At 51.0% G+C, this 14,203-nt stretch overlaps 1 protein-coding gene and 1 pseudogene across 1 annotated transcript; both read left to right on the forward strand.

The window, feature by feature from the left end:
• The first annotated feature begins 1,979 nt into the window (after positions 1-1,979).
• LOC129201311 (olfactory receptor 10AG1-like) lies at positions 1,980-6,567 on the forward strand (annotated as a pseudogene).
• A 6,227-nt stretch (positions 6,568-12,794) lies between these two features.
• LOC129201310 (olfactory receptor 14C36-like) lies at positions 12,795-13,562 on the forward strand. Its single transcript, XM_054812429.1, has one exon. The coding sequence runs from the start codon at positions 12,795-12,797 to the stop codon at positions 13,560-13,562; it is 768 nt and encodes a 255-aa protein (XP_054668404.1).
• The last annotated feature ends 641 nt before the right edge of the window (positions 13,563-14,203 follow it).

Below are 14,203 nucleotides of genomic sequence, written 5' to 3' on the forward strand. Positions count from 1 at the left end.
CTGAAATGCGGAGATAGTGTGGCAGCACAGACACCGCCAGCAGCAGCTGCAGGCATCTGTCCAGCTTGGCCGGGCTCACTGGAACGGGCTTCCTTCAGCTCTGAGAAATGCCGCCTGTGAGACAGTCACCGTATGAGAAGTTCTCTGGCAGTTTCCCGTCAGCAAAGCTGGCCGGAACTCTGCTCTACCTGTGATCTTGCGAAGCGCTGAGACATCGGAGAGTTACAAAGAATAGGCTGTATGTCTGAGGGCATTTTGAAATGACCAGGAAATGCTGGCATGTGGATAACCTGCATACAAATGGGTGCTTTGAGTTAAAGCCTTAATTTAACATACATGTGGGTATCTCACAGTTTTTTCAGAAAACAAAGGTATTTCTTTTTTTCGGTACACTTACATGAATCAGTAGGTAGATTAGAAAACAATCATGGTGACTTTTCCCTCACACCAACCCCAATGTTGTCTTGGAAACAAAGGTAACAAAGGAACAAACCTCTGTGAGATACATAAAACTCACAGGAAAAAGGCAGGAATGCCTTGGAAAAAGAATCAAACTACTAGGACCACATGTTTTTGTGAATCCAGATTTTTCTCGTGAGAAAACCCTTCTGTGTTTTTCATTTGGCTAATCTGAATGCTTTAATTACATGTTTTATGACCTGCTGTTCTCCTCAGTAATGCATCAGAGTTTAAGAAGACTTTGCAAAGGGAGTTAGCGATGGCTGGGGAGACACCGCCAGCATCCTCAGTCCTCTGCCTGGAAGAGCATATTCCTTCCCCATGTCAAACTGAGCTTCTTAAACATCTTTCAGCTGAGTCTCTTCTTCATAGGAAGACACCTGCTACTGCAGTGCTGCTTGCTTGGAGCTCACATCCTGCAAGTGCGCCCCGCAAGAAGTCTTGATGCTCTGGGAAGGTGGGAAATGCAAAGGGAAGGCTCAGTTCCCCAGGCAGCAAGAGCATTGCTCTGCTTCTGCCAGGGCTTGCAGGGGAGAGGGAAGCATTGCAGGGCTGGGATCAGAGCAAATGGGCCCTCGGCTGGATTTGTAAGCTGTCAGAAATCCAAGTGACAGAGCAGGAAACTTAGGAAAGCTGAATAATTCAGGACTCATGGAGAAGTTACAAGTGTCTGACCTGTTCAGAAAAAGTGGGTATTGTCAGGACATGACCCAATTTTAATCACCTTCTTCTCTGTATGACTGAAAACTGCATGAAGCCGTTTGATTGCTTGCATAAACGTGTCTTTTAGCACCCTGAAATCTTGTGGTTGATGCAGAGACTGCTGCTCATCTGTCTTGTTAAGAAGTCCCATGGATGCATCAGTATTACTCGATTCCTTGACGGACAGAAGCCTGTTTTAATTTTGATGGGATTCACCCTTTGCCATGTAAAAATGAATGATTCGGATCTAAATATATTCTCCCAGATCTTTGTGTGTGGACACAGTATCAAGAGATGAGCTCTTACACATGAGGAAAGCTGGGATTAATGTCTCTCACTAAGGTCTAAGAATCAAGCCATGCCTTGCCTTGCTTTGTTTTGATTGCCTCTCCGTGCCCAGCCCAGCCTTGCTTTCTCTTCCCCTTTTTCGTCCCTCTCCTCCTTTTCACCCAATGTCTTCTTAATGTTCTTACATTCAATGCAGCTCCTACAAGATCTGGACAAGGAACGTAAGCAAGACTGTTCTTAAAGGGGCTAGTATTGATCCATTCTCTTCCTTTTCTCTCATCTCTCACCAGATATTCTAGGTAATAAAATCACCTCTAAAAAAAGAAAGTCAATTTCTGTTATCCATGTGACAAAACCCAGACATTCAGGCTCAAGGATTCTGTTCTCTCCTCCCTTTACAAACCTCCCTGCAGCAAGCAACCCATGTTAGATTGCCAAACGTTCATGCATATCTTGGTCAAGCTTGCCTAACCCTGCAATCACGTGTCTGCTGATGTTTGTAATCTTTCTCCAGGCTTGGAGTGTACGTGATGGTGGACAAGCCATCAGCATCCTCTAAGAGGCTGTGGTTTGGCTTGCTCTGCATAGGGAAAATGCCCCAAAGAAAAGGCTTGGAGAACCACACCGTTGGATCTGGATTCATTCTCCTGGGATTTCTGAGCACTCCAGCCTGCAGGGCCTGTGCTTCACCATATTCCTGCTCATCTACCTCGTGGCTCTCACAAGGAACAGCCTGATTGCACTCATCACAGTGCTGGACTCAAGCCTCCACAGCCCCATGTATTTCTTCCTGAGGAACCTGTCCTTCCTGGAGATCTGCTCCACGTCAGTCACTCTGCCAAAAATGCTGGTGGGTTTCCTGATGGAAGACGGCAGGATCTCCTTCCTTGGCTGTGCTGCCCAGCTCTATTTCCTGGTTTTGCTGGGCAGCATCGAATGCCTTCTCCTGGCTGCCATGGCCTACGACCGCTACATAGCCATCTGTGACCCCCTGCACTACACCCTCATCATGAGCAGGGGTGTCTGCATCAGACTGCTGGTGGGGTCGTGGGTGGTCGTCGTACCAGTGCAAGTAGGACAGACCTACCAGGTGTTCACTTTGCCCTTCTGTGCATCCCGGGACCTTCGCCACTTTTTTTGTCCCCCCTCTGCTGGAACTGGCCTGTGCAGACACTTTCTGGAACCAAGTGATGCTGTACACCATCATCCTGGTCTTTGCGATCCTTCCCTTCTCCTTCATAGTTATTTCTTACATTAAAATTATCAGGGCAATTCTGAGAATACCTTCAGTTCTGGGCAGACACAAAGCCTTTTCCACCTGCTCTTCACACCTCGGGGTGGTGACGCTCTTCTATGGCTCAGCCACAGTTGTCTACTTAAAGCGATGGTCAAGGGATTCTGTAGACCCTGACAAGTACCTTGCCCTGTTCTACACAATTGTGACCCCCATGTTTAACCCTTCACCTATAGCCTGAGGAACAAGGAAGTGAGAATTGCCTTGAAGAGACTCCTATGGACAAAGTGATACTACAGAGTATGTAAAATAGCCCCAAATAGTCCCAAATGCCCCACTGGGGTACGTGGTTGTCTGAAAAAAGGCATCCCACATTTGCCCCAAAAAACCCCACATGTCCAGCTTGGCTTCCATCCTCCTCAAGAAGGGGGAAGGTGGCCTGAGGCATTCCTGGTATGTCATGCCCCACCATGATTAATGCAAACAGCTCCTTCAAGCTCTGTCTGACCAATGTAAAGTTAAAGGGAAATAGCCGAATCGTGGTCAGTAGTCAAGGAGGCCCAAAGTGTGACACAACCGATGAAGAGATGACTACCCTCAGGTTTGAGAAATCACTTGCTAGACCCCATGGACTGTCTAGAGTGTCACTGCATGGAATCAACCTAAAAACATTAAAAGACATGAAGGTCATCTTCCCCTGCTATGATGTCTTGCACTGAGTAATCACACTTGACAGAAAGAATAAAAAAAAAGTCACCGGGGGGAAAGTCCAGCACTGGCATAGAGTTCCAGGGACCGTGGAGTGTCTTTTTGCCATGGTTTAATACCAGTCGGCAACTAAGCAACACAGCAGCTTGCTCACTCCCCACCCTGGTACAGGAAGACTCGGAAAAAAGTGAGAAAACTGGGGGGCTGAGATAAAGGCAGTTTATTAGGTAAAGCAAAAGCCGTGCACACAAGCAAAGCAAAACAAGGAATTCCTCCATCACTTCCCATCAGCAGGCAGGTGTTCAGCCATCTCCAGGAAAGCAGGGCTCCATCACGCACAATGGTTACTTGGGAAGACACACACCGTCACTCCCAATGCCCTCTCCTTCCTTCTTTTTCCACCAGCTTTTATGGCTCAACACGATGTCATATGGTATGGAATATCCCTTGGTCAGGTGAGGTCAGCTGTCCCAGCCGTGTCCCCTCCAAACTTCTCGCTGGTGGGATGGTGTGAGAAGCAGAAAAGGCCTTGACATCGTGCAAGCACTTCTCAGCAGTAACTAAACCATCCCTGTGTTATCAACACTGTTTTCAGCACACATCCAAAAAACAGCCCCATGCAAGCTACTATGGAGAAAATTAACTCCGTCCCAGCCAAAACCAGCACACGCATTTATGTGCTGAATCTGCTTTGCCAGTCTGAAACTGTCTCTTTAAAAAATGAGCCAGTGGGGGGTTGTAGCCCAAATGCCTGTGCAGCATGAAGTGGGTTTCCCCAAATGGAGCAGCTTTGCACAATGTCTGCTCCACGAGGGGAAATATCTCAGCCTGCAATTGCAAATGGCTGATGCTGTGGAGGACAAATGTGTTTCCTGAGACAATATTCGATAAGCAAACAATACAAAAAGATTGGGAAGGTGAATGGGTAGGACAGAAACAGGAAAATTGCCCATCCACTGGAGCTCTGCAGAAGGAGGCTGGAGTGGTGCCCAGCATGAGGTGCTACAGTGGGATCAGCACCTAGACAAGACTTTTGTAGGGAAGGCTTTGCAAAGGAATAGCCTGACCTCACCCACCTGAAAAATAGACCCGGGCAGCGTATTGAAGTGATGGTGAGATATGTCCCGGGGTAAAAGACCTTTGATGAGAGAAGGCTGGAGAGCTTTGGGTTGCAGAGATTGGAGGTAGTCCTCTGGCAATCTGAGTAGACTAAGCTTTGGAAAGGAGGAAAATAAAGACGCTCTCAAGGTTGTTTAAGGAATTAGTGGTCCTGTCACTAATAACACGAACAGCACAGTGCTGTAATGGAATTCCTTCTTTTTCTTCATTAGGATTAATCAAAGCACTTCAATTTCATTCCCAACATTCATTTCTACTTTACAAAAGAGCCATAAGTTCTCAGCAGTTAGCCTCTGGCATGAAGTTCTTAAAACGCAGTGCTGCTTCTCTCACTGTTACCATTTCAATATTACACTTCTTAGACAGTATTGCCCTTAAATTATCCCTGCTTCATCTCTCTCCTCCCTGTTGTGTGGAGGAGAGGGAGGTGGAAGAGGGGAGCTGTTGCTTTTTTAGCCACAGGCGGCCAAGGGACAGACCCCAGCTTATGCAAAAGCACAAAGGAAGACAACATTTCCACGTGGTGTACGCTAACACAACACCGCTACCTGCATTTCCAGTCTCTGATGTGCTAACTGTGCGGCAGGGAGCCTGGAAGCTCTGAGCTCCCTTCATCTGCCCTGCAATTCAGCATGTAAAATGAAACTAACCTCCTCAAAGAGATTCTTCTGGTTCTCTTCAGAACCTACAGCACCACATTTGCCAGGAGACTGGCCAGGACAGGGAAAGTGGACTCGCATTCCTCTGCACAGAAAGCTTAGGTGTTCCTGGGAATCTCGGGAGGCATGGCATACCGATTCCTGGGTTCAAGGAGCCGCTCAAAGGCTTTGTGTCCATTTCCATAACGGTGGATTCAATGCCTGGCACACGTGCAGCCTCTGTACTGGGATGCTGATGTCTATGGAGCAACCTGCTCCGACCTCCGAGCTGGCCCTGCTTGGAACCAAAGGTAGAACTAGAGACCTCCTGAGTACAGGAGCATTCCACCCTGAATCGTCCTATGACCCCCTGCTGCAGAGACCCCCACCTCCAGCTGAATCCTTTCTCCTGGGGCACACTGCAAGGCACAGGCTTATGGAAGGGTTGTTGGGAAAGGGAGCGCTGGGATCTCTGGTCCAGCCTCCCAGCAAAGGGTGGGGTATCGCCAGTCCCACAGTCAGCTTGGCTGGAAACTGAAGACCTCCAAAGATGGAGATCACAGAGAGTTCTGGGTGTCCTGCTGCCATCAGCAGCACCCTCTGTTCACTCTTTCTGAAGGCCCAGTGTGAAGGTCCCAGGAGGAAACTTGTGGCTGTTGCCTCTGCCAGGATTCAGCTGCCTTTGAGTGCCCTGCTCCTCACCTTCAGCAGACTAAAGAGACCCAGTTCCTTCTGCCTCTCCACACGGCTCGTGCTTTAGGCCCCAACTCTCATCACGACAAACTGCCTCTGGACATTCTCCAGTTTCTCCATCCACCTTTCAAAATGGGAAACCCACTGGCTCATATGGCATCCATCATAACTCCATGCCCCTTCTCCTCAGCCAGGCACGTCATGGTCCTCATGCATGCAGTTTATTCTGCTCCAGATGCAGACCTTGCCTTTCTGTTGGCCAAAGGCACAAGGGTTTGAAGGTCTGGACCTGTTCCGACATGAAATCACCCAGATCCTCAGGCTCCCCTGCTCAGATGTCCACCTCAGTGAGGCTGGGTTTATTGTGGTTAGTGCCTGTTTAGCATTTGGTGTTTTGTTTTCATTGTGGTGTCCTGTGTGCAGATCTTCAGGGCTGTGCTGAGGATCCCCTCTGAGCAGGGACGGCACAAAGCCTTTTCCACGAGCCTCCCTCACCTGGCCGTGGTCTCCCTGTTTAGCAGCAGTACCGTGTTTGCCCACCTGAAGTCCCCCCAATCTCCTCCCCATCTCTGGATCTGGTGGTAGCTGTTCTGTACTCTGTGGTACCTCCAGTAGTGACACACTATTTACAGCATGAGGAACCGGGAGCTCAAGGATGCCCTTGAGAAAATGATTCCAAGGACATTTTGCTACACTGACAGAATTACCACCTCTGTCCACAAATGATTCCCAGTGTATCTGATTCCAGCTTTTGTTTGTTTGTTTGTTGTGAGGTTGGGTTTTTGGGGTTTTTTTTGGTTTGGTTTCATTTGGTTTAAATATCATTATAATATCATTATAATTATCATGCTGTTGATATTTTTCATTCACGGTTTTTATGTTTCTTTCTTCACAAATATTTGCATTTACGTCACTGTATCTGAGTCATGTACCAACTTTGCATGTATAAGTGAGCCTGGCTGCCTTTATAAAAGTATGTTCAACACTGCTCAGAGTTAGCGTGACTCGTAGCATCTTGATAATACAGTGGGATCTCCCCGGTGCAGTGCTTTCTGTCTGGGCTCTTTCTCCAAAGAGGCATGAGGAACTGCCCCACTGAAATTCCTCTTCCTCCATGTGTTTGGGAGCAAAAAGCTCAGCGTCTGTTTGTGACCTTTTAGAGACGAGACGTCGGACGGGATTTATGCGTCACCAGTCGGTGTCTGATGACAGGTAAGATGGTGAGTGTAACTGAGGGGTGTGCCCAGGGCTCTCACACAGGTGACATTAAGGACACCCATCGTCTAGGAGAGGAATCTGGAGCTGCCTGGAGGGCACAGTGGTTCTCCAGGAGCGGCATGTTCCCAGGGTTGAGTGGGTATGGAAGAGGTCGGCAAAGATGGGGTTGAGGCCTAAAGTACAGGACATGTGCAGACCTCCTCGGGGCACTCTCCAGTTCCTCCCCACCTCTCGACAGCAGCAATCCCCACAGAGGGACACACCGGTCCAGATGTCACCACACCACGGCTCACTGCAGGGGGATGAAAACTCAAGATGTCTGGGGTGGCAGAGCTACTTCTACCACGGCCTCAGATGCAGTTGACCTTGTTCACGCTGAGCACGCACCACTGCCTTGTATGGTGTCCCTCGTAGTGCCTACAGCACAGAGGACCCAAATCCTTGCCTGCTAGCCAAATCATTGTATTCCCTTCCCTGCATGCAGTAGTCATGCCACTCTCCTTGAGCTGCCTTTCCCTCTGGACACCTATCAGAAAACTTAATGCAATTTCTGGTGCAATGATTGTGAGGCTTTTGGGGAGTCAGCAGTCCTAGGATGAAAGCAAGCACACATTCAAAATTCACCAGGATTCACACGATTTTGAAGGCTTTTGGAAGATGCGGGTATGAACATGTATCACAGTTTCTGCAGGGGCTATGGGAAAGCCCATACGTACAGTAGTGATGTCTCCAGGAGCTGATCTTAAACTCTCCATCTATCCAGGAGCTGGCCCTGGGATTCCCTCATCCCTCCAGTTACCCCATGGAGAAACACACACACACAGACAAACACACACACACACACACAGAGTCATGTATTTGGTAGCGGGAGGGCTACAGGGGGTGGATCTGCAAGAAGCTGCTAGAAGCTTCCCCTGTGTCCAATAGAGCTGATGCCAGCCGGCTCCAAGACGGACCCAATGCTGGCCAAGGCCAATCCTATCAGCAACTGTGGCAGTGCCTCTGTGATAACATATTTAAGAAGGAAGAAAAAGAGAGCGACTGAGACTATTTGAGAGGAACAACTCTGCAGACACCAAGGTCAGTGCAGAAGGAGGGGGAGGAGGTGCTCCAGGCGCCAGAGCAGATTCCTTTGCAGCCCATGGAGGTTGATGGTGGAGCAGATATCCACCTGCAGCCCACGGACAACCCCACACTGGGGCAGGTGGAGACACCTGAAGGAGGCTGTGACCCTGTGGGAAGCCAGCGCTGGAGCAGGCTCCTGGCAGGACCTGTGGACCCATGAAGAGAGGAGCCAGCGCTGGAGCGGTTATTCTGTCAGGACTTGTGACTCCGCTGGGGGACCCATGCTGGAGCAGTCTGTTCCTGAAGGATTGTACCTCGTGGAAGGGACCCACGCTGGAGCAGGTCATGAAGAAATGTAGCCTGTGGGAAGGACTCAAGCTGGAGAAGTTCACGGAGGACTGTCTCCTAGGAGAGGGACCCCACGCTGGAGCGGGGGAAGCATGAGGAGTCCTCCGTGAGGAGAAAGGAGGGGCAGAGACAATGTGTGATGAACTGACCAGAACCCCCATTCTCCGTCCCCCTGTTCCGCTGAGGGGGAGGAGGTAGAGAAATCGGGAGTGAAGTTGAGCCCGGCAAGAAGGGAGGTGTGGGGGAAAGGTGTTTTGAGATTTGGTTTTATTTCTTATTACTCTGTTTCACTTGGTAATAAATTGGATTATTTTTTTCTAAGTTGCGTCTGTTTTGCCCGTGATGGTAAATGGTGAACGATCTCTCCCTGTCCTTATCTCAACCCACAAGCCTTTTGTTATCTTTTCTCTCCCCTGTGCAGTTGAGGAGGGGGAGTGATAGAGAGGCTTTGGTGGGAACTCGGCATCCAGCTGGGGTCAACCCACCACAACGGCTCTCTCCATCGCCAAATCACAGAACCATTGAGGCTGGAAGGCAGCCAGCTTCCACCTTCTCTGGGCTTCCTCTTCATGCTTGATTTTTGTCAGGGGCTCCTTTCTCACCCAGTCCAGCCTCCTGCAATGTTGCTTGACTTCCTGCATGTCTGGGTGTATTGTTATGAAGCTTGAAGAGGAGATCCTTGTCTAGCAAACAGCTCTTCCCTCTTCTCTGCAGGACCCTAAACCATGGGATTCTTCCAAGCAGGTTCGTCCGCATGCCAAAGCTGTCTCTCCTCAAGTCCTGCTCTTTGCCTTGTTCCCTTCTCTCAGGAACCTCAACTCTACTTTCTCACGCCCGATATTCCATCCCTGACCAGCTCTTCCTTGTTTTGACGTATGACGTCCTGAAGGACCGCCCCCCTCACTGGCTCCTCAGTCACCGTTCTCAGGAAGGTGTTGTCAGTGAACTCCAGAAACCTCCAGGATGGCTTTCACCTTGCTGTGTTGCCCCTTCAGTCAATACTGGGATAGTGCAGGTCTGCCATGAGGATCAGGGCCTGCAAACATGGGGCTTCTTCCAGGTGTCTGAAGAAGGCCTCATCTACTTCCTCTGCCTCATCAGGAGGTCCACAGCAGACATTCACCAACTACAGTGTTGCATTAGGGGCATTGCTGCGTCACGGGGCTGCATTAGGAGGAACATGGGCCCCTCAAACAACCTGCCTTATCATCCCCCTCAACTCACATTGGTGTGGCCTACACACATGGGTGTGTCCCAGGGTGTGGCTCCCCGTTTTGGAGAAGTAGGGAGGAAGTGGAGAGTGTCAAGTGGAGGTCTGCCAAGGTGAGGCTTGGGACCTAGTGCACATGACCTGTGTAGGGTGGTCAAGGGACTGGGCGTTCTTTGGCCCAGCAGTGTGGAGGCTCCAGGCAGTACAGGAGTGGCCTGAGAGTGCTTGAAGAGTTGCTTCAGAGATGATAGAGCTTCCCTTTGTAGTGAGATAGAGCATGAGAAAGAAGTAATGCCACAAAGTGCAGCTGAGGAGGCCTAGACTGGACATGAAGAAATGTCACTCAAAGGGTAGGGCCGTGGTGTATGAAGTCACCCAGAGGGAAACTGGATCAGCCCAAGGCTTTGTGTTTCAAGGAACAGCCAGGGAGGGTGGAGAGATATCAGTAAAGGAAGGGAGATGCTGAGGTGAGAGCAAGGTGTGGTAGCAGGGTGGATGTCTACAGCCTGCAGAGAAAGAGGCACCAGGCACCTCCGTGCCTGGCAAGATCATGGAGCAGATCCTCCTGAATGGATGCCCCATCCCTGGAAGGGTTTAAGACCAGGTTGGATGAGGCTTTGGGCAACGTGGTCTAGTGGAGGGTGTCCCTGCCCGCAGCAGGGCGGGTTGTAACTAGATGATCTTTGAGCTCCCTCCCAACCCAAACCATTCTATGATGATTCGAGGAGGAGGAGGAGGTACAGGTGTGGGACACCATAGGACAATGGCCTGCAGTGAAGAGGACAGAGGGATGAAGAAAGTCTGAAAAGCCCCCAACAGAGATGAGCTCTTTCTCCCCTTGGCAATGGCTGTTGTCTCTGCCACTGGTGCCTATGAGGGAGCACCTTATCCTTACAGCACTAGAGTCTCATGGCCTCCCCTTCCCCACCCAGGAGACTGGGAGGTGTTGGACCCTGGTCCTGCCCTTGACATTGCCCATCCTCACATCAGACTGCCCCAGGAAGAGCCCTGAGCAATGTGTGAGGGACAGGATCTCCCTTCCCAGGGGCTGGGGGGTCCAGCTTGTCCCTTTGACTTGATACAAGACATCCAGGATTACTCAGAATCTGTTCCACCTTTACATTGCCTTTGTCTACCTGTCATCTCTGCCTCCAGCTTTCTGCTCTAACCAGCCCCTGGGGAGGCTTCGTCAGTAATGGTCCTCGGTGGGACCTGTTAACACTCCAAGAAACTTTGGAGTTTGCATCTGACTTGGACTTCTGGAGAGGTTCTTCAATTTCCTCTCAGTGTCTGAGGTTCAGGGACCAAACCCACCCTCAGAGGGGTCATTAAAATGCCTTGGGCTGGTCCTCTGCTGCTGATCTGAGCTGGGCTCCTGGGATGGAGGGAGCTCATGGCAAGCGGGCAGCGCTGCAGAGAGACAGCTCTGCCCAGGAGCAGCTCCTCTGCAAAGTGCAGCAGGGCTGAGGGCACTGCCTGCAGGCAGCGAGGGGAAGAGAAAGGCCAACGGCAGATGGGCCTGGGAGGATGCTGAGAGCTCAAAAGAGGAGAAATCTTCACGGCCCTTGACACAGTAAGTCTCTGGGTGCAGGACAACGCAGCTGCAGTTCATGGAGGGATCTCCTAAAGCTGGCATAACCCACAGCCTATGGGATCTCTCTCTTCTATAGAGGAGGAGGACGAGCTCCAGAGCGGGGTTTTCCTGCTGCACCATCAGAGGGACAGGGCATGACAGGGACAGGGACGGCTGCAGGGTGTGAAGGTGGGTGTACAGCCCAGGGGTGCCCAGGACTGTTCTTCAGAGCAGGGTCTCTGTGCCCCAGGGGTCTCATGTGCCATGACAGGGACTCTGCCACCTGCCAGGGTCAGCACTCAGCCTGACCAGGGAGCTGCCCACGGCGTTACACACCATGGAGAAGGAGTGGGTGGAAGAAGTGACCCCCAGCAGGGTAGGAGCCTTCTGATATTGATTGAGAGGGTGCTGTGTAGGCAGGGCTGGTTAGTGCTCCAGATCACCACGAGGAAAATGGCAGAGGCAGCATTTCAAGAGGAAGGTCAAGGCAGGGACTACCTTCTCAGCTGTCTCCTAAGGGAAAGGGGAGAGGAGCTGTCAAGTTTGAAGAAGTCACCGAGACTCCTGAACCCTTACACTGAGGGATCAACACAGCTGCCAGAAGCCTCCTAAGTGCCTTCACCCACTCCTCTACCAGCAGACAGCACCACCATCACCTTTGCTTGCAGCATCAGTGCTTCTCTGACCTACTCCTGCGGAGCTGCTAACAGGGAGGTGCCCTGGGCAGAGCCCTGCTGCCAGGAGGTGTCTTCAGGGCAGAGCTGAGCACAGAGCAGGTGGGATGGGGTCTGTGAGCACTGACAGGGAGGAGACTTGGAGACAGAGAAACGGCTCCCGGCAGGGACATTCCAGGGAGCAGAGAGCCAAGCCACCCCCCGGGGCATCACTCTCTGCTCAGCTGCTTAGAGAAACAGAGAAGAGTTGTGAGAAATGGACTTTGAAACTGAATTCTTCCGAGCTCAAAAACATCCAGTTTCTTCTTCAAGTATATTGTGTGTGAGATCACCTCTGATGAAGAAAGGTGCAATAACTACAGGGCACCAGCATGATGACCATCAGGTCACTCGTGGGCAGACCAGCTCTCCTGACTCTGCATTAGGGATCAGGGAGCCCTTTTGTCCCTGAGGGCTCACCAGTGTCCAGGCTGAGAGCAAGGTCAAAGATGAGGATTTCTGCCCCTTCAGAGAAAGTGCCCTCACTCAGCAGCACAAACATGAGCTAACACAAAGGAATTGAACAAAGTTCCCTCCCAAAAATGAAAAGTAATTTTGAGGGGATTTTTTGAGAAACAGCATAGAACTGGCTCAAAGTCGTCTGCCCTAACTTGTCAATGTCGTCTTTCAACAGTTCCCCAAGCCCAGAGTGAACAAATGTCCAACAGCAGCTCCATCACCCAGTTCCTCCTCCTGGCATTCGCAGACACACGGGAGCTGCAGCTCTTGCACTTCGGGCTCTTCCTGGGCATCTACCTGGCTGCCCTCCTGGGAAACGGCCTCATCATCACTGCCATAGCCTGTGACCACCACCTCCACCACCCCCATGTACTTCTTCCTCCTCAACCTCTCCCTCCTCGACCTGGGCTCCATCTCCACCACTCTCCCCAAAGCCATGGCCAATTCCCTCTGGGACGCCAGGGTCATCTCCCACTCAGGATGTGCTGCACAGGTCTTTCTGTTTGTTTTTTTCGTTTCAGCAGAGTATTGTCTTCTCACTGTCATGGCCTATGACCGCTACGTTGCCATCTGCAAACCCCTGCACTACGGGACCCTCCTGGGCAGCAGAGCTTGTGCCCCCATGGCAGCAGCTGCCTGGGGCAGTGGGTTTCTCACTGCTCTGCTGCACACGGCCAATACATTTTCCCTACCCCTCTGCCACGGCAATGCTGTGGACCAGTTCTTCTGTGAAATCCCCCAGATCCTCAAGCTCTCCTGCTCAGATGCCTACCTCAGGGAAATTGGGCTTCTTGTGGTTAGTGCCTGTTTAGCCTTTGGGTGTTTTGTTTTCATTGTGGTGTCCTATGTGCAGATCTTCAGGGCCGTGCTGAGGATCCCCTCTGAGCAGGGACGGCACAAAGCCTTTTCCACGTGCCTCCCTCACCTGGCCGTGGTTTCCCTGTTTGTCACAACTGGCACGTTTGCCTACCTGAAACCCCCCTCCATCTCCTTCCCATCGTTGGACCTGGTGGTGTCACTTCTGTACTCGGTTGTACCTCCAGCTGTGAACCCCCTCATCTACAGCATGAGGAACAAGGAACTAAAGGATGCCTTGAGGAATCTGTTTGAATACATGCTCCTTCAGCATCCATAAGGTGCCCATCGTCTTCATAGGACTTCCAGGCTATCTCAAGGAAAGCCATGACTATATTTTCTTCATATCTGTAGTTTTTTGCTGTGGATTTTTTTCCTTTGTTTGTACTCCTGATAATATTGTTTCCTTTTCAAGACTTCCATTCCTGGCCTCCTACTTCTTTTCTTCTGACCCAAAGACATCATGTACATGTGGTGTCAGGCTCCCTGTGTAGGCAAACTCAATAAAGAAATCAGCAGAACAATGATTTGTCTCAGCTCCCATCTCTTTTATCTCCTCTGGAGCTGGGGGTGCAGCGCCAATATGCAGGAGGGCTTTTGGAGCCAGGAGCTCAGCTGCTTCATGGAAGAGCAGCCCCAGTGGCCCTTGGGGCTGCTCCTCCCTGCCTCAGTGCACAGACCCTTTCTGCCAGGTGCCAGTCAGGGCTGCTGCTTCCCTGGAGCCACAGCCATGGACAACAGCAGGATGTGATCTTTTCAGTGCGGATCTCTCCTCACTGCCACGTTGTCCTGCTGTGCCCTTGTATTTGTGTTAGCCCTAGAGTCTTGTGTAAGGAGAGACAGTCCTGTTGTCTCCTCAGGGGCATCCCTGTGGCTGCAGGCAGGAGCAGGTAATGTGCACCACTGTGTCAGAGCTGGCGT

This window comes from Grus americana, unplaced genomic scaffold (genome assembly GCF_028858705.1).
Source record: "Grus americana isolate bGruAme1 unplaced genomic scaffold, bGruAme1.mat scaffold_942, whole genome shotgun sequence".
NCBI classification, from domain to species: Eukaryota; Metazoa; Chordata; class Aves; order Gruiformes; family Gruidae; genus Grus; species Grus americana.